Source organism: Bos indicus x Bos taurus, chromosome 1 (assembly GCF_003369695.1).
Source record: "Bos indicus x Bos taurus breed Angus x Brahman F1 hybrid chromosome 1, Bos_hybrid_MaternalHap_v2.0, whole genome shotgun sequence".
NCBI classification, from domain to species: domain Eukaryota; kingdom Metazoa; phylum Chordata; class Mammalia; order Artiodactyla; family Bovidae; genus Bos; species Bos indicus x Bos taurus.
In genome coordinates this window covers 99,357,886-99,382,201 of record NC_040076.1, presented here as the reverse complement: position 1 = coordinate 99,382,201, position 24,316 = coordinate 99,357,886, and the positions used below count along the sequence as shown (strand labels likewise).

General features: G+C 37.8%; 1 protein-coding gene across 2 annotated transcripts in view; it reads right to left on the bottom strand.

Annotated features, from left to right (window-relative positions):
- WDR49 (WD repeat domain 49) overlaps positions 1-24,316 on the bottom strand; it is a 168,792-nt gene that overhangs the window by 35,643 nt on the left and 108,833 nt on the right. For both annotated transcript variants that reach the window (XM_027542017.1, XM_027542010.1), the window contains 6 exons: positions 15,529-15,659; positions 13,369-13,467; positions 11,557-11,721; positions 8,672-8,859; positions 7,720-7,917; positions 3,793-3,959 (listed from right to left, as the gene is read on the bottom strand). In XM_027542017.1, the coding sequence (XP_027397818.1) occupies positions 3,793-3,959; positions 7,720-7,917; positions 8,672-8,859; positions 11,557-11,721; positions 13,369-13,467; positions 15,529-15,659 (948 nt within the window). The remainder of the gene's footprint in view (positions 1-3,792; positions 3,960-7,719; positions 7,918-8,671; positions 8,860-11,556; positions 11,722-13,368; positions 13,468-15,528; positions 15,660-24,316) is intronic.

The following is a 24,316-nucleotide window of genomic DNA, read 5'->3' as shown; positions in this document are numbered from 1 at the left end:
AAAATGCATATTTGTTTAGCTGCATTAGCATGCTCGGAACAAGACCTGAAGAGTGAAATGCCTAAGTGTTAGCGGTGGTTTTGCTGTTAATGATTTCTTTTCATCTTTTTCGTCTTGCTTATTTGTATGTCCAATTTTTATCCTAATGGACATGTATTATTTTCATAATAAAGAAGTATTCTAAGGCTATATTGCCTAAATTATTCATTTTATCTGTAATTTATCTAGATTAGAATACTTTTGTGTGAGTCCAGAAACCAAATATTGCTATACATTAAGAAAAATGCATGTACACTGCGGTTTTCTTTCTCTATTTTATCTTTTTAGTCATTTTATTTTTTTCCCATTTTCTGATGGTAATATGACATTTGTAGAAACTATAGAAGGGAAAAATCTATTTCTTTGGGTCAATTGTTAACTAAGCATTAAAACTTCCTATTCTCTGTTAAACTCCATATTCATCTTCATTCATCTCCTCAGGTTTAAATTGAAGATGACGTTTTACCACCTACCTTCTTCTCACACATTATATCATAAAATATGTTAAGTCTATGGAAACCTGATGTTTATGTATAAGACAGAACATAATAAATGCAAAGATTTTATCCTAGAAAGAGACTCTTAGGAGTTAAGGTGAGAACATGGCTTTACATGATTTAATTTTTTCCTTTATTATTCCTGCTTCTTCTATTTCCTATTGGCTTTTTTTTTTTTAACTTTACATAATTGTATTAGTTTTGCCAAATATCAAAATGAATCCGCCACAGGTATACATGTGTTCCCCATCCTGAACGGCTTTTTCTTTTTGTATCTCTATCTTTCTTATTTTTCCTCCCTCTCCATTTAAACATTTCCCCACCTGCATACATTCACCAAATGTGCTTTTCCCCTTTTAGTCTCTCTAAATTCTTTCATGTATTTACTTTTCATTCATACTTTTGCATATAGATGAGAACTGGCATGATTTCTCCTTGGATTTCCTGATCTGATTAGGAATAGGGCACATTCTTCAGAATAATATTTTCTTAGGTAAACGGTAATCTATAATCTCTTCAATACTGGATGAAGAGCACAAAAGATACTTTACATCTGACAGCTGTATTGCATTTTTAGGTTTTCTCCATAGGATTCATGAACATATTTCTGGGAGAAGTCAGGGCTGTACCTGCCAAGTCAATTCTAAGGATATGTTTTTAATTTTTTTCTTCCCATTAGTTCAAAAATTTCAAAATTACTTTATTCTGTACTATCTCTTTACTACAAATTTTTAAAATTATGCCAACTACCCATTTGAATTAAAGGCAGAAATTTTAAAGACCACAGATATTTTGGGGTATATTGTCACTTGAAAAGATGCAGTAAACAGGGATAACTTCGATTTTTACTGCCAGAAACCTCTCCCAAGGCCCACAGAAATATATAACAAAGGTAAGAAGATCACTCTGCTGTAGTCTTATCTAATCTAGCAGATGCAAAGCTCTAGTTTTAAGAGAAATCTGTGAATTTAAGTATCTACACATCAGCACTAATTTTCAGAAGACAAGTGTCATGGGACAACAGGAAAGGAAATAAGATGAGACAGAAGTCCAAAAAGAAGTAAAGAGTTCAAGAGGCCAATTTTGAACTCTAAGGAAAGGTTGATTAAAGTTAAATGACTGAGATTGTCATAAGGAATGGGAAATTAGTATTTGGCTGAAATAAATAAGAATCTGTGGACATTTGGATTCAGTCTTCTGGAAGTGTCACAGAAAGAGAAATAATGATCAATCGGTGTTATCCTGGGGTAACTTTATTTCCTGATTAAGTTGGGCGGCTGGGTGGGGGCATTTTACCATACCCCAAGTTTTCCATTCTCAGTGTTCTATTCTTGTACAGGATCAGTCATGCTATATTTCTAAACTGAAAGATTCTTCTGACTGAAAGCAAAATGCCACTTGACATTTTAGCAAGCCATAATTCAAGGAAATGGAAGAACAAATACCAAAGGGTAATTTAGTGTAACAGGATGTTTAAAAGGGAATTTTTTTTCCTCTACCTCCTTATCAACAGAGGTCCAAAAAGTCTGAAAGCAAAATAATTAATTAATTAGGAGGTAGACAGCATTCCCACATTTCAAACTGAGGTGCTAGATCAATTCCTTGTGCTTGCTCCCTTTGTCAAGAAGGTGGCTCCAAAACTGATCTTGTGATGCTCAGATCAACCACCACTCTAGGACAAAAAAAGACTAAGGATGCAGAAATTCTGAGAGAGATTTGCACTGGAGAGAGTCACAGGTAAGGACTGAGTCCCACCCTCATGGAAGAGGAAGGACTCTTCCTCTCAGTTTTAGCTTCCATTCACATAAGCCACGCAAAAAGCTAAACATATGCTGCCCAGGATAACCCTTAGAGGGACACAGTGAACCAGTGAATTAATATCTGAAAAAGTCTACTATGACTGAAACTGCCCCAGCGAGCAGGAGGAGAAGGAGTGACTGTCGAGTAGCTGGGGTGGCAAGGATGTGTGGGTTTCCTATTGGCCAAGCAGAAGTTAACCCAAGGGAAGTTATGCAAGAGGCAAGGCTGCCAGGGTGAGGAGACTGGAACAGAAAAACCCCAACTGGCGGGTCTGAGCCCCAAGAGTTTAGTCAAAGAGTGCATTAATTTAGAAAAGTGCAAGGCAGAGGTCTCTGGGTAGTGTCATCAGAGAATGCTCAACTTTACCCTCTAAATGTAAACTATGGACTTTAGTTAATAATAAAGTATCAATATTGGTTCATGGATTGTAACAAATGTACCACACTAACATTAGACACTGTATGGGCTGAGGGCAGAGTATGTATGAACTCTCTACTTTCTATGCAATTTTTCTATAGAGCTTAAAAAAGTAATATAGGCATGTGGTAATAGAAATGCCAACTGTATCAAAGAAAATACAATGAATAAAATTGTTTTCTAAAAAAAATGTTTAATACAAAAGATGAAATTACAAGACCATGAGTTATGAAGAATATAGAAAACAAATAAACCAAAAAAAAAAAATTAAAACTGCCTGGCGTTAGAGAGTTAGAGGAATGTAAGAATGGGATCCATCTGAGTGGCAGAAGAGATGAAATGGCTGAACAACAGGAAGGAAAGACTAGAAGTCAAAGAATGAGAGTAATGTTCAATATTCAAAGTTAAGCTCTTTGACCTTCTGTCACATAAACCTCTGTGAATGCAGGCATGCTCAGTCATGTCCAGCTTTTTGTGAATCTATAGACTGTAGCCTGCTAGGCTCCTGTGTCCATGGGATTCTCTAGACAAGCATACTGGACTGGGTTGCCATTTTCTACTCCAGGGATCTTCCCGACCTAGGGATTGAACCTTCGTCTCCTGCAGCTCTTGCGTTGAAAGCCAGATTCTTTACCACTGAAACACCTGGGAAGCCCACAAATCTCTGTGTGCCTTACCAAAACCAGAAGTAAAATCTGACATACATTCTAAGAGAGGTAGCTAGCTAGACAGACACGTACATACACACATACACACATATATTGCTTTTGAAGAAAAGGGTTAATTTCCAAAATTAGGTTGATGATGGAATAGACACAGAAGACTAGAAGACAGGATAGAAATCAATCATTACAAAGAGACAAGAAGTAAGAATCAGATATCAGCCTGAGAATATAAGCTCTCCCCCTGCCACACACACACACACACATCTACCAATGATCACAATGTGAGCGAAATCTTGAGGTAGTTATTAGACATTCCACAGAGCATAGAAGGAACTGGGGGCCAATTTTACCCTTTACAGGTAAGATGTACTAACCTGTATGTTTTCTTATCAAGTAGCGAATGTTTTGATGGGTCTAAACATGATTCCTCCTTAGAAAATAAACGAATTTCCTTTATGCTTTTCTCTTGAATCTTATTTCCCATTAAATTAGTGTCTCTTTTAGGAACAGAAGAACAGTTTTCAAGTTGCCAATGCTTTTCCTAAAAAAAAAAGAGAGAGAGAGAGATTTATTTTTATAAACTGTACTTTCCTTGAACATTTGGGCTTCCCACTTGGAGCTAATGGTAAAGAACCTGCCTACTAATACAGGAGACATAAGAGATGCAGGTTTGATCCCTGGGTCGGAAAGATCCTCTGGAGGAAGTCATAGCAACCACTCATCTTCTTGCCTAGAGAATCCCATGGACAGAGGAGACTGGTGGACTAAAGTCTATGGGGTAGCAAAGACTGGGACAGGAGTGAAGTGACTAAATGTGCTAGATTCTTTATTGAAATCCTCAGGACATCAAAAATGAAGGATATATGGCTCTTGTTCTCAAGGAGCTTATAGGCTTAAAAGGGAGATGGACCATACACATGTAAGTTTAATAACATTAGAAAGGGATGCATCATAAGAAGCAAACAGAAATTTTCTGAAGTTATAATTTGTCTTCTACCAGTTCACACTGCATCCACAGGAATGCCTCAGGGAACACAGCCTGTATGATGAGAGAACATTAGGGATCCCCAGCATATCTCACCTGCAACTGATCAACCTTTGTCAGAAGGATTTACAGAGTAGAATGCCTCCAGGGCCCAGGAATATAGTGTCAATGAATGATCAGGTCTCATATAGGATGATAAATAGTAAATTAAATTCAGCCTCAGTGTTCATAAACAAAAGGGAAAGAAAGATGGGACTACACTGACTTAGAGTAAGCCCATTTTCCATTAAGGGAGCCATAGCAACTCTCAGGGAATGACATATGTTCTTTTCCGAGAGAAGTAAGAAATACGGATCTTATATGAAAACTCATGTTCAAACATGGGAAACTTAAATTTTAAACACTGGGTAAATAAGCTCAATCAAAGTCACTGAGTATCAGAAGCATCAGCTGAGGAGCGGGCACCAGAACACAAGTTCTGTAGAGCACAACAGTGGTCAGTGCTGTGATGGACACTGAAGAAGCACACGAACCATCTCACTTCTTTTTATACCACAATCGTCTGACAGTTTCCTGGGATAAATGTATCTCCACAGATAAACATCCCCACTCCATCTCTCCAACTCTAGAAATAGACATAGCGCGCTACTTACGTTTAAAAATCTAACTTGAAAACCAACCTCAGATGAATAGCCATGTTGTAAAACTGATTCACAGTTGTTAAGGAAAAAAAAACTTCTTTTATGAAATATCCTGAACCACAATTACATGAAATTTTGAATACGTTAATCAAATTGATTGCAATCGGAAGATGAAGGCTTAATGAAGGAAATTAAAATACATGATTGCCTTTCCTTTTGTTTTTATAACTACTAGACCAAAATTAATTCAACTAAAAGACAAATGCAACATTCAAATATAGATCAAAGGTCACTATGCTATACAAATCAAGGTGGATCAGGAAAAAATTGTTCTGACCCTAGTCATATTTACAAATGGAGTCTCTTCTTCTCTAAGTATTTCCATCTGCCTACCATATCTTTGTGTGAAATCATGCCTCTGCTCAAACCATGAGAAGAACATTCACTGTTGCTTTTTTCCAGTTATCTACTAATTTCCTTTTTCTCCCTCCCCTCCTTTTTATGTCCCTCCCCTCCCACTGCCTCCTCTGGCCCTTGAAACTAGCAGCACCATATCCAAGAGCTTAATAAAAGTGAGCTCTCAAAAAAAAAAAAAAAATTAAAGCTCAGGCAGAAGGGACTAGAAAAGCCAGCTGTCCTCTGCTTTGCCAGCCTTTACTTTCTAAAACTACCCAGGCTCTAGTGGCTCTTTTCCTATGTTGAACAGAAGGGATAAAACCAAACTATTTTCACGGAGGCTTTTTGAGGCTAAAGTCCTTCGAAATACAAAAGACTTTACAAAACAACTAAGGAAAACGACCAAAGGCATACAAATGAACAGTTTTACTAGCATATATTTCTTAATCCTAATAAAATTTCCACAAAGATTGTGCTTTCTGGACACAGTTTTTGTGGCACCCATACCTAGAATAGTCCTATTTCTTGCTGTAGCATCATCTAAGGTCCATGGGATCCAGAGAGTCAGAAAAAACTGAGCATCTAACACACACACACACACACACACACACACACACAAAAGGTACTTATACTCCAGACACCACCTGCCAGATGACTTTGTTTCTTTGCACCTCCTTTTACCAGAGCCCGTGTGGCGTGGCCTTGTAGCAATGTCAGGATTGCAGTAACTTCTAGAGCTGCCAGACAGCTTTTCAACTCCTTTCATGTTCAGAATGCCAGCCATGCCCCACGCTGTCTCTCTCACCACAACTGCCCACACACCCATTTGCGTTCCCACTCACACACTCTTTTTGCTAAGAAAAGTCTAGCACTTGCCTTATTTACAGAGCAGAAAAGGCTATACAGCTCTTGGCTGTCACGTGGCAACTCCCACATTTCCCAGCCAATCCACCCACCAATTTACCATCATTTTCTGATTTACCACCACCCTCCATGTCTTCAGGGGCTGTACGGAACTGGGGCAGCACAGCTTGACATCCTCAAGCTGACTCCACAAAAGGAACAACAGACTTTGTCTCCCAGCATGAAGGGAACCGCCATACTCAGGGCATGAGAGCGGCATCCAAGGCTGCTGACTAGGACTAAGTCAACCAGCCAGACAGAAGCTGAAGTTCCAGGGTGAGCTCATACCACCATGTCTGAACAGTACTGGTTGAAATACAACAAACTGCTACATTGTCCCCCAAACAAAAGGGACTAGGAACCGAGTACCCATGAAAACAAACAGAAAAAAGAAATGTGAGACAATAAATATTTTCTTTCTTCCAAGACCTCTGGTTCCATTTTTTGGTAGGCTCATATAAATCAGAGCTTAGTTTCACGGGAGGAAGAAATTAAAAACATGAGCTGTGAAATGACAGCTTGAATTCAAAGCCAAACTATACCACTTATTAGTGTCTGTGACCTCAGCAATTGATTTAAACTCTGTGCCTCTGTTTCCTCATATGTAAAATGGGAGCAATGAGCATTCCTCCCTAGGACAGGCAGTTACAAAGATTACATGAAATAATTCACGTAGGGCTTCCACGTGGCAGTAGTGGTAGAGCACCCGCCTGCCAATGCAGGAGACGTAAGAGATGAGGGTTCAATCCCTGGGTCAAGAAGATCCCCTGGAGCAGGGCAGGACAACCCACTCCAGTATTTTTGCCTGGAGAATTCCACGGACAGAGGAGACTGGCGGGCTACAGTCCATGGAGTCACAAAGAGTCAGACACAACTGAAGCAACACAGCACGCCCTTAGAGACCTTAGAACAGGAAAAACTCAGAAAACATTAATGAATGCAATTTTGGCAGGAATAAATCAGACAATGAACACAAAAGATTTGTTTTTTTATTTCTGTATTTGATCACTGCCTGATTATTATCGGACTGTCACAGTCATCTATTTTATAATAATGCAGTACAATTATCCACACTGTATTTCTACTGAATTTTGAAACTGAAGAGATCCACTTATTTTGGAGGAGAAATTTTGCTCAGAAATCTTTACATATTTTAAGCTGCTTAGGTCCCCCATCTTTCCATGTCTCCAGTGTCCTCTACTTGATGGAACTGCCATGGTTAATAAGGGATGCCTGGAGCTATAGTTGCAGAAATGGAAGTCAGTTCTTTCATGACTAATGAACTTTACTAGATGATGGGATTCAAATGGAAACCAAGCCAAGTTCATACTAAATGTCAAGTAAATATTAGAATAGTAAAGAAGCAATATTTCTACCTGACCAAAGGTCTGGACAGGAACACCACAGACATCAGTCGCACAAATGCTGCAGTCTGCAGAGGCAGAGAGAACTAGCGAGCGGCCGCCCGCCTCACACATCTCTAAGGAGCTTATCCAGTCTTCGTGAGGCCGGACGGATCTTATCAGAGCTGGGGCCTGTGTGAGTTTGTTCTTGCTGGAATTAAGACAGTACTCCTGAATGAAAAGACATGCCAGAATTCTAAAATGTCCAAATATGAAATGACTACAGTGATATACCACTTTTAAAAAAAAAGTCTGATACAGAAATTGAACAAAGGTGCATTTGGGAATAGCAATCTGTGATACAAATGCAAAAGAAGAGCTCATGATAACAGAGGTTAGAAAAATGGTATTCACATTCAAGAAAATGTTTCTAACTGATTTGACTAACTTGAGAAGTAGACAGAAAGGAAGGACGGGGAATGGAAGGATGGAAAAATATAAGCAGTAAAGTCAGCTATTAGATAAAGTGGATGAACTTTATCATGTATAGGTAGTCACATATTATACAATTTTACAGCATTATTAGAAAATTGAGCAGGTAATCAGTGACACAAAAAATCCCAAATTCAGATGACAACAATGTTAGATAAAAGGCAGTACACTACTTAGATCATGTTTACTATCTCATTTAAAATGAGGCGTATCTTAACTATTTATTCTCAAACAATGCTGTAGAACCGTACTAACAATACTGCATTCCTAAATTGGGAGACTGACCTGACTATATTAATAGAGGATTTTCAATATTGAGAAAAATCTGTTTTTCTCCATAAATTAAAGAAGTCTCTGATCAATACATAAGTTTTCTTTAGACTACTGAATGTTTCTTCCTTTATCTAGAAACAGACAAGACCTGATTCATAATTATCTGAAACAAAAGACAATCAAAAATTATAATGATAATGTGAAAATTTTTTCAACATACCTCTATATTCCAGATTTTTAACCAGCCCTCCAGATCTCCTGTGGCGAGGTATCGATTTGATTTATCAGTAGACATAATAATAGAACCAACTCCACTATGAGCCAAAAATTCAGCCAAAAGTTGCTTCTTAAATGTATCCCAGAATCTGACATACCCAGATCCTCCACATGATACCAGGTTGGCTCCCCCTAATATATGAGAACACCTAATTAGGAAACTACAAACACAAGAAACAACTTTCTCCTCAGTTTCCTTGTTGAAAGCATATGGATGTTGGACAGGGGAGTAGCCCTGAGATCAATTCCCAGCACTCTGATTCTCTCAAATATACACTGGGAAAAGCCCAATGAAAGCTTCACTGGTTTGTGCTGAGTATTAAGTGAGGTAGGATACATAAGATGTTCTATAAAATCTAGTTACCACTCCTTCATTCATTATTTTGATATTATTTGGGTTTCAAAATTTTGATAAAATTGATCTGTTACTTCAGACATACTTACAAAATATTAATTTCAACATTATGATAATATTCCAATTACAGAAAATCCATCTTTCTTAACTACCCATTGGACACATATACCAAAGTAGTAAAATTCCTCATGCACAGAGCTGGCTGTGCATATATGTATAGTTACAGTAGCACAGCTATGGGTTTCTCTATGCAGCCATATGCTTAGAAATCTACTTATGAGCTTGCTTTTTAATCTTTCATCAAGAATTCATTGCAAGTTCTTATGGAACACTTTTTTGGTTCACAGGCCTAGAACTAACCTTTTCATTTTCCATTTTTATATGCATGTAGAAGTACTTTACCTAAATTATTCTTCTGTGGCAAAGTTCCTATTATTATTTGATAAATCTGTAGATGACTTCCAATTTGCTTCACAAATGAGCTGCCTATTAACAATGATATCTGTTTAAGGTAGAAATAATGGTATGTAGCCGCTTCAGTGGAAACAATTTGGGAATACTGATAACATTAAGACGAATTAGTGTTGAGGAAATGAGAGCAATTTCAGGATAACAGTTCATTTTGTGAGTGTAGATGCATTCTGGAAAATAGAAAGTTTTAGACTCTAACCATTTCAAGGTCTATTCTAAATTTTCCACAATGATTCTAGAACTCTATAAGGGTATACACCTTTATTGATTTTTAATGCAAAAAAATTTTACATGAAAATCATGCAGATTTTCTATCTTCAAATTGAATATGAGAAAGTGAATATGGAAAACAGGGTTCAGATATGTTTATTTCTTTTTTCAATCTTATTATACATATAGATCTAGATTTCTAACATTAAGGAAAAATACTTCTAAAATTAAACAATTATTTTTTCAGAAGAAAAGTATATGCATTGCTTTCAGAAGCAGATTTTTATTTTGGGAAGATGCAGGCTGCATCAATACCATGTTTACATCACCACTGAAGACAAAAAGGAAATTAAGCAAATAGTTATTTCATCTATTATAATATCAAATAACTGTGGTAAATCATATGTTAGCATGTATCTTAGAAGCAGCTCTAACCAGATTTATTCTGAAAAGAATGCACAGTTGGTATAGACACCCAAAGCATTACCTACTAACCCCCACCAAAAATATTAAGACAAAGAGCAGGCAGTTCTCATGACCTGGGATCAGCAATTAGCAGCAGCCATTTCAAATTTCACTATAGTTTCCAATCTCCGAGTTTCTCACTATTTTCTCCTAGCCCATGTTGATAACATGTGCCAGTGTGTTCATCTCAGATGCAACTCTTGTACCCCATGTAGGCTTTGGCTCATACATTTGGAGCATATTTCATGCTGTGCCCTGTGCTTGTGTACTTAGTTGCTCAGTCGTGTCCAACCCTTCGCAACCCTATGGACTGGAGCCCACCAGGCTTCTCTATCCATGGGATTTCCCAGGCAAGAATAACGGAGTGAGTAGCCATTCCCTTCTTCAGGGGTCTTCTCAACCTAGGGATTGAACCCTGATCTCCTGAATTGCAGGTGGATTCTTTACCATCTCAGCCACCAGGGAAGCCCATGCTGAGCCCTATACCTAACAAATCTCTATGCCATGGCTAGATTCAGTTCAGTTTAGTCACTCAGTCATGTCTGACTCTTTGCAGTCCCATGGACTGCAGCACGCCAGGCTTCCCTGTCCATCACCAACTCCCAGAGTTTGCTCAATCATGTCCATTGAGTCAGTGATGGCATCTAACCATCTCATCCTCTGTCATCCCCTTCTCCTCCCACCTTTAATCTTTCCCAGGATCAGGGTCTTTTCTAAGGAGTCAGTTCTTTGCATCAGGTGGCCAAAGTATTGGAGCTTCAGCGTCAACATCAGTCTTTCCAATGAATAGTCAGGGTTGATTTCCTTTAGGATGGACTGGTTTGATCTCCTTGCAGTCCAAGAGACTCTCAAGAGTCTTCTCCAATACCACAGTTCAAAAGCATCAGTTCTTTGGCACTCAGCTCTCTTTATAGTCCAACTCTCACATCTATACATGACGAATGGAAAAACCATAGTTTTGACTATATAGACCTTTGTCAGCAAAGTAACACCTCTGCTTTTTAATATGCTGTCTGGTTTGTCATAGCTTTTCTTCATTTCTGATTGTTGCCTAGAGTTTTTGTCTCTCTGATCCTGACATATACCACATGGTATAAATTTCTGGCAGAGTCTGGTCTAGCTTCTGCTCCTGGACCCATCCTCCTGAGCCTTAACCTTGTTGGCCGTGGCCTGTGACTTCTGTAATCTGGTCCTGACTGTTTGCTAGATGCAGTCAAACTCTACAAGACCTAGATCAAATTAGATTGAACTTTCTTTATGGTTCCCTGTCCCAACATTTTACAATGTATCAAAGCAGTCTATAGTCAAAATATAAATATGTATTTTACCTGTCTCTGTGATGTTTTTTCTTGCTTCAAGGAAGCAAAGCCTCATAACAGCATGATTGCATTCAGTGTCCATCTCAAAGGAACAGGCTCCCAGGGTAGCCTGGTCGTAGGTGGGGTGGGTAGAGGGGCTCCTCCCAGCACCAAGAAGCTTTTGAGGCCCTGTATCTGAGATGGAGACAAGCCAGGTGACTTAATGAATAGAAGCATCTGCTCTTCAAACACTTAAGAAAAACAACAGGCCACCCCCATCACAATCTCTGATGACTCCAGCAAGTCTTACAATGGGCTTCCAGTCAACATCCATGGAGCCCCCTGCAGTTCACTTCCTCAACCTCAACTTCACAGACTGATCCCATTTTTGTTTCTCATACTGCATATAAGTTTATTGTGTTTTCTCTTGATATGAATTAATAGGGACTTCATTTTGTAGTCCCTGATAACATCTTAGAGATACTGATATGTTCAAGACAAATGTGATCCTAATATCATGCCACTTTCAACTTATTAATCATTAATATTAAGCTTGTAAATAATTTAATGAACTTGAGATATAATGACTATGTATTTAAATCATTTTTAAGCAATATTATTTGTTAGTGAGTTACCCTAAAAAGGATATCCTTAATGGTACTTCCATGATCTAATGATACCATCTTCATGTCACACTAATAAAAGCTGGGGATATTCATCTCAGAATCTATAAATAGTCTGAACATACTTATGAAAAATGTATACAGAGGTATCTTCAAACATTCAAAGCCAGAAATCTACAGCAATGTTTCTTGTGTCTTTTAAAAATTTGACATTATCTGCTTTTCTTTTCTATTTGTCTCTCTGTGTTTTTAATCACAGTCACAATTAAGTCTGCTGTGAGAACAAGACTATTCCCCTGAGGGCCGGTGTGGCAAAGAGGCAGAATTCCACTTTCTCCCTTGAGGATTCAAATGAACCCTAATGATGAGCTCTTTGTATTGAAAACATAAAGCAAGTCAGAGTTTCATGCCTGCAGCCAAGTAAACTCCAAATTTCTTGTTAGTTTTCTTCCTCCTAACAAATTACTCCCTCAGGTTTTCACACACACACACACACACGCACACACACACACACACACGCAAAACCGTATCTGATGACCAGTCCTTTCCTAATCTAATTCAGTCTCTGTGAGTTTATCCAGTTGATACAACAGAACGTCACTGGGACATGAGGTGTGACATATTCATTACCCAAATAAATTAGTCTAAGGAAAAACCTTTAGTATCTAAGGAAACTAAAATAAAATGTGAGAGGCAATTGTCAAGACATTTTGCTTAAGCATAAAATATTCATCTGCTCTGCTAAACTTCCATAAAATACAATATAATTCCATCTAATGCTTCACACAGGTTTCTAAAGCAAGAAATAATTTAAGATTTCCAGGTGGCATAATATTTAATACAAGCTCTAGACTAAGCCTGAGCAGCCTATCAAGTGAACACGAGTTCCCATTTTTCTACCAAGGAGTACCCAAGGTTCACTCAAAGGCAATTTGGCGAGGTTTATTGGCAAAAAATAAACTAGATAAAAATGAGAGTCCTGTTCCCCACCATCAGTAATTCAGAAGCGCTGATGTAGCATAAGGAAAAGGAACAGCCAGCCATGGAGAATTTGCTAAGCCAAGTAAATCTCAAGGTTCTTTTTAGTCACTTTGACAAGACAACGGTATCACTAATCCCTTGCGCTTACAGCCAATCATCTATAATTCAGAAGCAAGCTGCAGCAGGCCCATGCACAAACAACCAGGCCACATTATTTTAGTTTCAAACTTGCACTCACCCGATTTTGATTTTAGCAGCCTCTGATAATCAGGGTGAAGGACATAGTGAGCATTTTCTGTGCTGTTGTTCCACAGAACAATTTCTCCATCATAACTCCCTACAGGAGCCAAGACAGAGAATAGAAATTACCAGAAAGTTAGATAGAAAATATGAGCAACAACAATTAGAAGAAATCATTATCATAATAACTTACATGGAATCTGGCACTTTGTAAGTTTTCTCTGTATATTTGGAGACATGAATGAATAGTAATTACTACTGTTTTTACTAAACTTTAGAAATTGGAAACTTCACAAAATACCATTCAGTAAGTTTGATAGAGATTATTGTTATATCTTTTTTTATTTTGTGGTAAGAAAGCATTCAGAATAAAGGCTTTGTACTTCATCAGTTTGAGTCCTGGTTCTACCACCTACCAGCTGTGTAACCTTGGCAAGTTATTTAACTTTACTTGATGCCACAAGTTCCTCACCTAAAAAATGGGTTAATAAAGTTTTTGTCTGATAAATGAATTTATGCTCTGAAGAATGAAAAGCACCTACTGCCTAGAATATTACAAATACTGAAATAGTAATAATAACTACTATATTATTGGTTTATTATTGAGGGCAAATGAATTTTCCTTCTAAGTTTTGTTTCCTACATCTGTTCTTTTGTTGTGTGTGTTTTGTTTATTTTTTATATGTTCTTTATTGAATATTGCTTTCTCCAATCCTAGAACTTTCCCTACACAAGTCTTTTCATACTGTTCCATGCAGAAAACACAGAAAAGTCCAAACAGTGAGGCTAAGTCTGACCAAGCTGGTTTTAGAAGGAGCAGTGCATACCCAGACCACGGTTCTCAGCAGCCCCATGAGAAGAGCTCCCTAGTGAGCAGAGGGCCAACAGCAAGAGGAGAGCAAAAGACAAGAGCTGAGTGGTATGTACTGATGGTGTCCTTCTTGGGATTTGAAAAGAGAAGCGAGTAATGCCTACTGCACTCTGTATTGTCGCAGAGAGGCAACCTGTGTAACTCACAAACCGGCCAAAGATGATAAGCTTCCACGGGCTAGCTGTTCATGGGAACATCCACCTTCTCTTAACATTTTAAAATGCTTCACTTGCAAAGTGTTTGACCGAGCATGTTCACATAGGATTGAAGGAATGAAAGTGAATGAAGAGATCCTTTATTCCCCAGTTACAATGGTATTTTATGACACTTCAATATCAGCTACACAGCGATATTGTTTTAATCACATTTCAGTATATGGTACGTGCTGCAGGGTAGACTTCCAGCAGCTTTAGAGCAAATTCAACTGCAGAGTTGGCCCTCCTGGAACTTCTGAAAACAAAATTCTAAGTGTAGATGAAGCAGAAAACCTCATATGATAACACTTTGTAGATATCCAAGTGTTCTTGGATATAAAAAGTATATTCTTTTCCTGTAATTTTTCATTCATCTTAATTAATGACATTTTTGGTCCTATAAAACAAATCAGGCTGTCAAAATACGGACTTTATAATTTCATGGTGCAATCTGTCTTTATAAATTGTTTTCTTTGGTTGGAAATAATTCAACAATTTCTGATCCTCTTTAATATGCCACATCAAAGTATGCCCATGGATCCTGTCAAGAGCTTGGATTTATAGACTTTTTGTGAGACCAGTCGTTAACCAACATTACTTAGAGTAAACTGTGCCCAGAGGGTGTTCCTGTTATGAAACATCTGAGTGCTTCAGAAATGTGATTTGTACCCAACAACCCTGAGGTTGCTCCTCAGAAAAGGACAATGAAAACGAAAGCTAGTATTTACTGACGGGATTATTGTAAGCACTGGATTAAACCCATACACAGATTATCTTATGTGATCCTCACTATAAACCAACATGCTGGTAAATTATTATTTGCCAGAGAAAACGGTATTTTAGAGTCAAAATAATTTGCTCAATATGAGGTAGTGGCAACTTGTAGAACCAGGATCTGAAGCCCGGTAGCCAGGCTTCAGAGATGGTGTTTGTAACCACTGTTGTACAGCCCTAGAAATAAGGACCAGATTTAGTTTAAAGTACAAGGACAGCTTCTTTAAGAAACCTGTTCATTTTGTAGTTGAGAAAAGGCTTTTTAAAAGTGAGGCAAAGGAAACTATACCACTGATTGTCAAGTGAACATTCAAGTAACCTGTAACAAGAGTTTGTGGAGGTGAAAATGCAGCACATAATATATCATCATGGTGTTGAATTCCTCCCTTCCATTCTTCAGGCTGGATGGAAAACTGATTGAAGTTCTGAGGTCTAAACACAGTAATAGACCTAGTGAAAAAAGGATATTGCACTTAGCCGTGGAAATAAAAGTGATATAGATATGGAGTAGCCATCCCACAGTTGAATAGCGTGATTTGAGAAGTCTAAAAGATGATGCTGGGGACCTCCATGGTGGTCCAGTGGTTAAGACTCCACACTCCCAATGCAGAGGGCCTGGGTTCCATTCCTGGTCAGTGAACTAGATTCCACATGTTGCAACTAAAGAATTTGCCTGCTTCAACTAAAAAATATCCCATGTGCCACAACAAAGATTGAAGATCCTGCAACTAAGATCTGGCACAGCCAAATAAATAAATATTTTTTAAAAAATAAAAAAAGAAGATGCTATCCAAAACTTTATCCCTACTTGTCATCCATAATGCTAAATCCCAACACTGAACTTCCTTTTGAAGTCTCTCTTAAATTCCCTGGTAAATTATGAATATCAGAAGGTTAATCTTCCTTTCACAATCATTAATACCAAACATGTGTGCATTTATCAGATTAATCATCCACCACCAAGACCTTAAAAATAAAATGTCTCCAAAATGGAACCACTAAGAATTTCATGGCAGTAACAAGACAAAAGAGTAGTCTGTGAACAAATAATATTGGATAGTTTAGACAAAATCATTAAAGTTTCTTTTCATCAGTTCATCCAGGATATTTAACATGTTTATATTCCCTGTGGCATTTTCCAGACTTACTTGACCACAGAGTACTTTCTCATACGGCATCTTGAGGAACTGTTTGTGGAACACTTGAAAATGCAGCTTCAAAGGAATGGGATGGAGGACAGAGATGTTTTCAACAGAAAATTTTTTTAAAGGTCAGTATCCTGAGGCATTACTGGTGAATTTGAGGACAGATCAGAAAGGACAGAGAATGAAATGCCTGATGCCTGGTGAGGAGCTTAAAAATTACATACTGGAGGCATCAAGTTATAGGACCACCTTGTTTCCTCTTGATTGAACTCTGGCTACCAGCCCTGGCAAGCCTCTCCCCACTTCTAGAGCCACACTCACTTCAAAGGGGCATTTGTAACCCCAGGCTTGGTGTCTCCACCCACATTCTGTCTTCACTTTCCTGAAACCTTGCTTATGTTTCACTCACACTAAAGATCTCCAATTGCCCTACCAACTCCTCACCCTCTGATGGATGAGTTTGTTCTGGAAACTCTTCTGTTGCCAAATGCCCTGCTTCTCTTCCTGTTCCCTGACCTGTCACTCCTTGTACTCTGTTGCCCCTTCCTTCTCTCTCTCTTACCTTTCGATATGGACACTGTTGACCATCATTCATCCACTCCCCTCTCTCTGATCAAAAGGGCTTGTGCAGGGGTTTTGTAAACCATCAATTTTTGTATTGGTTTTTGTATTATTTTTGTATTGGTTTTTGTATTGTTTTTGTATTGGTTTTTGTATTGTTTTTGTATTGTTTTTTGTATTGTTTTTGTATTGGTTTTTGTATTGTTTTTGTATTGGGTTTTTGCCGGGAGCCAGCATATTGCATATTGAGTGCAGCACCTTCACAGCATGATCTTTCAGGATCTGGAATAGCTCAGCTGGAAGTCTATCACTGCCAGGAGCCAGTGTGAGGAACTCCGCCCGTGGCAAAGGTCATGAGGAAGGAGGCTCGGCATATGCAAAGGCAGGATCGAGCCTCAGGAGTCCCCCTGGAAATTCTCGAGCATCTACCCCCAAACCAGAGTCTGCCTACTTTCTGCTTTGTGCTTTCACCTACACCTCTGACTTTACGGGGGCTGTCCCCCACTACCTCTCTCTGAAAAAAGAGTTAGCTTACAGCTCCAGTTAATAATTCCTGGGTGTGACAGTGTTTCAACCTACAAACTCCTTTGGAAATCCTCTAGCCTGCCTGAATAGGTTTTTCCGGCCACATGTGATTGTTCAGAGCCTCCCAACTGTAAGAGGCAGGAGATGTTCTAAACTGTCTAAACACAGATTCCTTTGAGTAGTTAAAAGATTGATTAGAAATTGTATTGGTGAAGGGTTTTTCACTTGTTGGGCCAATGTTTGCTGCTAAATCTCCATATCCCTTACCTACTGTGTCCTTGGCAGTGTATTGATTGATATAATGGGTGTATAGAAATGTAAGTAGTAGCCTCAATGTTTGTAACCTTGAACCCTTGAGTTAATTCTTTTTCTTGTTATAGCCCACCACACCTTTGCCCTATAGGAATGCAACTTTAATGCTTTTGGAGGGTGGTGCCTGACTAATCACCTTTAGAGAAAAATAAGTTTTCTGAAGAAAGGGTCTTAAAATGTTAACAGGCCTCCAGGCCAGAAGATGGTGCAAATCACCTAAACTTTTGCATATGATAAGTTTGCAGGAAGAAAGCCTGGCTTACTGCATGACTCTACCTACCCCTTCCCCCATTATCCTCTATACATAACTTAAGGTATAAAAACTACTTTGGAAAATAAAGTGTGGGCCTTGTTCACCAAAACTTGGTCTCCCCATGTCGTTCTTTCTTTCACCTTCTGGCTGAATTTTTCCTCTAAGGCGGGGAAGCTCGTCAAGCCTACTAATTTTGCCTGGGCTTCTAAGATCTGACTGGGGAGGCCTTAGTGTCTCCTCTCCTTCGGGAGAACGGGAGGACGCCTGCGGCCTTCATAGGTGACGTAAATTCCTTGCTTTGGAATTTTATTCAGCCTCTTTTCTTCACTGAATTTTCCTACTGAGCTATCCTTATTTCAGCCACTTTTCTCCACTGAATTTCCTCACTGAGCTATCCTCATTCTATTACTCTTTATATCTTTGATCAATATTTAAATAAATAGGTCGCGGATGCCGTCTCTCCTTCGAATACCCTGGATCAGCCGGGGCTGGACCCCGGCAGGTTTTATATTCACCACCAGTGAATTTCCAGTTCACTTCTATAAACGTGGTTCTTAAATCTATCTTCATTCATGACTTTTTCCAGTGTTGAGTTGTTCTCACTTGACAGCTGACAGTTCCATTATAGTTTCCATCAGCTAATATCAAAAATCTAAAATTTCTACCTTCCCTCCACAGGAGGACTCACTAAATTCTCAAAATTGGTTAATAGACCAGAATTCCAAATTCCTGCTTGTCTTTCTCTTCCTTAGTCAAATAAAATCCTCAGATTCTGCCTCTGTGATGTTATATATTCATTCCTCCTTTTTTGTTTTGAATAATCAATGACAGCTTCCTAGCTTAGCACTCACTAGCTCAAGGCTGAACAATTGTAAAGGACTCTTAACAAATTTCCCTGTCTCTAGGCTACCCACCTCTGGTACATCCTTCATCCTGCTACCAGATTAATCATTTCATTCAGGAGCTCTTGATATACATTCATTCTACAAACATTTCTTGTTTTCTCCATGAAAGTCCCTGCTCATGGTGCTGTAGGGAACAGAACCTACAGAGCCGAACCCTATAGATGGGTAAGATTTGGAAGAGGAAGTCACTCCAAGCAGTGTGGGGAAACAGCATAATCAAAAAGATAAGGCTAATACCCTGTTAAAAAATATTTCTTAGTTTTTCCATTTCTTACATGACAAAAGTCAAATGTCTGGACCTATTATTTGAGACCCAATAATACTTGGATCCAATCAACTCTTTTAGCATTTTCCCCTTTATTCTTCTGTCCTTGGTTTTCAGAGTAAAATGTGAATGTTCAGTTAAATGTTTGACAGGGCTACTGGAAACCACAGGTAGAGCTGACACACCTTCCTAAGTGTTCATTTTACTCAAAGAGTTTGGGAGAAAATATTTTTATATTAAAATAAGAATACATGAATAAATGCAATAGAAAGCAAAATTCACCTGGATTTTATAGATAGAATACAAGGTTTCAAATAGATTCTCTCCTTGCAGGAGCTATTTTAAGCTGTTAGGAGTATCTAGAGGTTGTTTCTGAAGCACATCTCATGTTCAAGCCAATCAGTACTCATGTGTGTTTGTGCGTGTGTATGTGTGTGCATGTAGTTGCTCAGCCATGTCTGACTCTCTGCAACCCCGTGGACTGTATCCCACCACGCTCCTCTGTCCATGGGATTTTCCAGGCAAAACTGCTAGATCGGGTTACCATTTCCTCCTCCAGGGATCTTCCCTATCCAGGAATTGAACCTGCATCTCCTGCATCTTGTGCATTGGCAGGTGAATTCATTACCACCTGTGCCACTCGAGAAGACCTAAGCAATATTCTTACTGCTCTCTAAATATGCTTTGCATTTCTAGCTGCTTTGTTTTTATTCACAGTGGGATCTTCCATCCCTCTGTGGATTTCCTTCCACACACATACCCACACTACCTGTCTATACACCCATTCATTAAGTCCTATCTTGTTCTGTAGGCTTCCTTAATCAGTTCAGTTCAGTTCAGTCACTCAGTCGTTTCTGACTCTTTGCGACCCCATGAATTGCAGCACGCCAGGCCTCCCTGTCCATCACCAACTCCCGGAGTTCACTCAGACTCACGTCCATCGAGTCAGTGATGACATCCAGCCATCTCATCCTCTGTCGTCCCCTTCTCCTGCTGCCCCCAATCCCTCCCAGCATCAGAGTCTTTTCCAATGGGTCAATAACTAGTGTTGAAAGAAATATATCCCTCTTTTGATCTCTTACATAATTTACATTTTACTCACAACATTTAATTCATATTATATAGTCTCTGCTCCTCTGCTCTAATGTAAGTTCACAGAAAACAGGGATCGTGTTTTATTCCACAACCTTATCATAGTGACCTATACATATTAAGTAGCAATCATAGTGACCTACACATATTGAATATTCAATAAATATTTTCAAATGATCAGATGAAAAATTCTCTGCTCAGATGTTACCTCCATGGGGAAACCCTCCCTGACCACCCAAGCTAAAGACTTCCTTGAGTCTCTCATTCCTCACCTACATCATTTTGATTACATTATCATTATGTGATATTGGAATCTATATCTATTTGTCTGATTCATTTCTGTATTTCCTACCATAAGTAAGCTCTAGGAGAGCAAAGTTTTTTTTTTCCTCTCAGCATCAGTAGTACCCAAAATAGTACCTAGAAAATAATAGGCATTTCATAAAAATTTGATGAATCAATATATGAATTATTCTACTTTTTAAATCAATCATCTAATATCAATGTTATTTTAATAATATTAATACAAGGCTTAGCAAGACAAGATAGTATAAGTAAGGTAATTTGCAGTTCTGAAATTGTCATGAATTTTGTAAGAGTTTTATATGTATATATTTAAAATTTCCTCTTTACCTATTGGTATGTTTGATTAAAGAGATTATCTTTTGATAAGGGAGCGTATGAAGGTGGGAGTGAGATGGAAGAGGTCAGTCCATATCTCCTCTATTATCTCTCCACCAATATTTAATGTCAGTTGTCTTCTTTGCCAAGCTACCATTTTAACTGGATATACTTAAGGAGTACACCCCAAAGCACAAAATCCTTTTCATAACATGGTATAAAAAGTAGCCATTCTGATATTTGACCTTGTGTGTCACAGTGGTGAGAAGCTAATTAGCTGCCTACTTTCCCTTGAAACCTAACCTGAAACTTTCATTTGAAATGACAGTTATCCTTAAAATACCTTCAGAATCCACACTGTATTTCTTACTTTGTACATTTTCAATATAACTTTTTTTCTAAGTTTGTACTTTTGCCAAGAGTAAAATTGAAGTGCAGAACGAGCCAATTTTTAGGCCATTTTAAGAGTCTGAGAGATTTGTTCTTTCTGACATTGAAGCAGGTTACTAGTTCCATTCCACACCTCACATCTGAAGTCCTGGGAGGACAGCTACTGAGTCACTGTGTTCTTCTGATGACGGCCTTATCTGTAATTCAGAATTTAGATATGATGACCAATTCTGAGAAAGTAAAATTAGTTTGCCTGACAAGAGCAAAAAAAAAAACATTTTCAATGTGTTAAAAATAATCTCTTTTAGGATGAATGAGAGGATAATAAATTTTACCAAAACTTATCATGTAGAAATTGTAACATTGAGAACAAAAGAACAAAGTCAATTATTTGTTCTCTTGGGGCTTCTCAGTGGCACAGTTGGGTGAAGAATCCACCTAGCAATGCAGAAGATGCAAGAGACATGGGTTCGATCCCTGGGTTGGGAAGATCCCCTGGAGAAGAAAATGGCAACCTACTTCAGTATTCTTGCCTAGGAAATCCCAGAAAAGCCTGCCAGAGGAGCCTGGCAGGCTACAGTGCATGGGGTCACAGAGTCAGACATGCATTTTACACATCTGCTCCCTCAGAGGTTAATTGTTCATGTCTTGTTAGTCCAAAAGAACATATCCATTGTTTTTAGGATAAAAAGGTTATCTCAAAGGTAGGGAATGAGTTCAAAATAAATGTTATTTTTCATGCTTTTTCCTAAAATTTGTGGAGCCCAATTTTGGATACTGAAACCATCACAAAGTTAGTCTTGAGGGTTATTTGTGAATTTCACACATACTCGCCCCCATCCAGCCTCCAACAAGATTATCCAGAATAAGTCACAGCTTTGGAAGTACTCATTCTGATTCTCATCCTAATAATAAAAGATGATTGAGTCATATATAAGATTACATACAGTTCTTTAGCAAGGCAATTATTTTAAGAATTTAATATCTTGTGATAGGTAAGTTTTATTGTTGAGGAACTTCAAATCCCTAATTTCAGCTCCCTTAAAAAATACTTTTAGAAATAGAATTATATCAACAGCTATTTATTGAGCACCTACTTTTTAAAGAATTCTGTGAAGAATGCTACTCTCAATCATATTTTCAGAATTATTTGAAATTATATGAAAAATTCTCTTTTCTCTATTTATATCTTTATATATTATATATACATATTTATATAAGTACTTATATATTTTACAGACATAAAACCTTCACAAACAAAGTTTTCTCCTTTAACTGAAAGAAGAGAAATAAATGAAGAACTTATTTTTATTTTATACAGAGTTATAAATATAGAATCATAAAATTTCAGGGCATAAATTTAAGATAAAAATAAGATAAAATCTTAAACTTTATTGTGATCATTTATTTGATTTTACCAGAACTATACATATTATATGACTACTTAACAAATGCAAAGATAGTTCATCATCTCTTCACTTAGTTTTACCAACATAAACATGGTTAGGTATTTAACCGAGTATTTTTTAACTGACTCAATGTCAATTTACAGCTTTGTCTCTCAGTACACTTTGCTTACGATGATAAGAAACATATTGTAGAATTTCTGAATTTGGGTTCTTTTTTCCGGTGGAAGTAATCTCTAGATATGAATGGCCATATTCCTAAACAACCTAATGGGCTTTCTGATTCAGGCTTTGTTTAGCAGAAAGGGGCATTTTCCATATCCAGCCTTGTATGCATCAACTCCTCAATTAGAATGTGATGCCCTTGAGCGAAGGAATCCTGCTTTTTCACATTCAGCACACCATGTTTCCTAACTCCATGTTTTCTATCTAGGTGCAGTTTAAAGATATTTGTGGAAAGGAAAGGGGAAAATTATGGTAAGATAAAATTCTGAGGTATTATTAAGTTAATAATATGTGGTATTTTTTTTCCCTTTAAATATACAAAACTGATTCATTAGCTTTGATTGACCTGATCAACTTAGTCAAATTATTTCTTTAAAAGAATGCAAACCCGTAATTCAGGAATGGTAGAAAAAGTATGCACTTTGGCATAGACTTTTAACTCAGCTGCCTACTAGGTTTGGCAAGGTTACTCATCAAGCCTCGCCTCCTCCTTTGTGAAAGAGAATTGGTAATACTTGGCTTTCTGGCTTATTGTAATGAAAGAATAGATTGGAATATCAATTCTGTTTTCCTCTTATTTGGAGTGTGACCATGGGTAATTAATCTCTTTATTTTTTTTTTTCAACCCCATAGATGGCCAATTAATCTCTTTAATCTTCAGATTTCCTATCTATTCAATAAATGTTAAGTCATTCGACAAGTATCATATAACATCTAATAAGCACATATTAGACATACATACGTATTAGATGTTCAGTAGTTATATTCCTAGGTTAAATAAAGTGCAGGAAATTAGAAAGCACAAAGACAAATGGGGGCGTATTTCCACCATAGGGGGAAAGAAAAAGGTTCTGGTAGAAAAGCTATATGAACGAGACTTCAAAGAAGAATAAACATTAACTACATGAAAAATATTTGTAGAGAGATTTCTAGAAAAGGGGAGAGAACGGGAGTGTGAAATGGTACGGCTTATATAGGAACACTCTGACAGCAGGTTTCTATTTGAGTTTAGAATTTACACAAGAATGGAGTGTACAAATGAAGCTCAGAATAGGTCTGGGACACAGGGAGCTTTGGTTTTTTTGTTGTAGACATTTTAAAAATCATTGAACCAAGGAAGTGACATAGATAAACGGTATTATAGAAAGAAATCACTGTAGAAATCATTAAAATGAGTAAATCTATTTAAGAGGTAAAAGAGAGACATTTACCAGAGAAAGACAAATGAGAAGACCGTGACATTCATGTACATAGAAATGATGCTCTAAAGTATGCAGTCTAGTAGTATTGGGAATAGATTTGAAAAAAAATATTTAGACTAGAAAAGAGATAAGGCTTAGTGACTACTTGACTGTGAAGTTGAATAAGAGGGATGACCAGGTGGATGACCAGGATGTCTAGCTATTA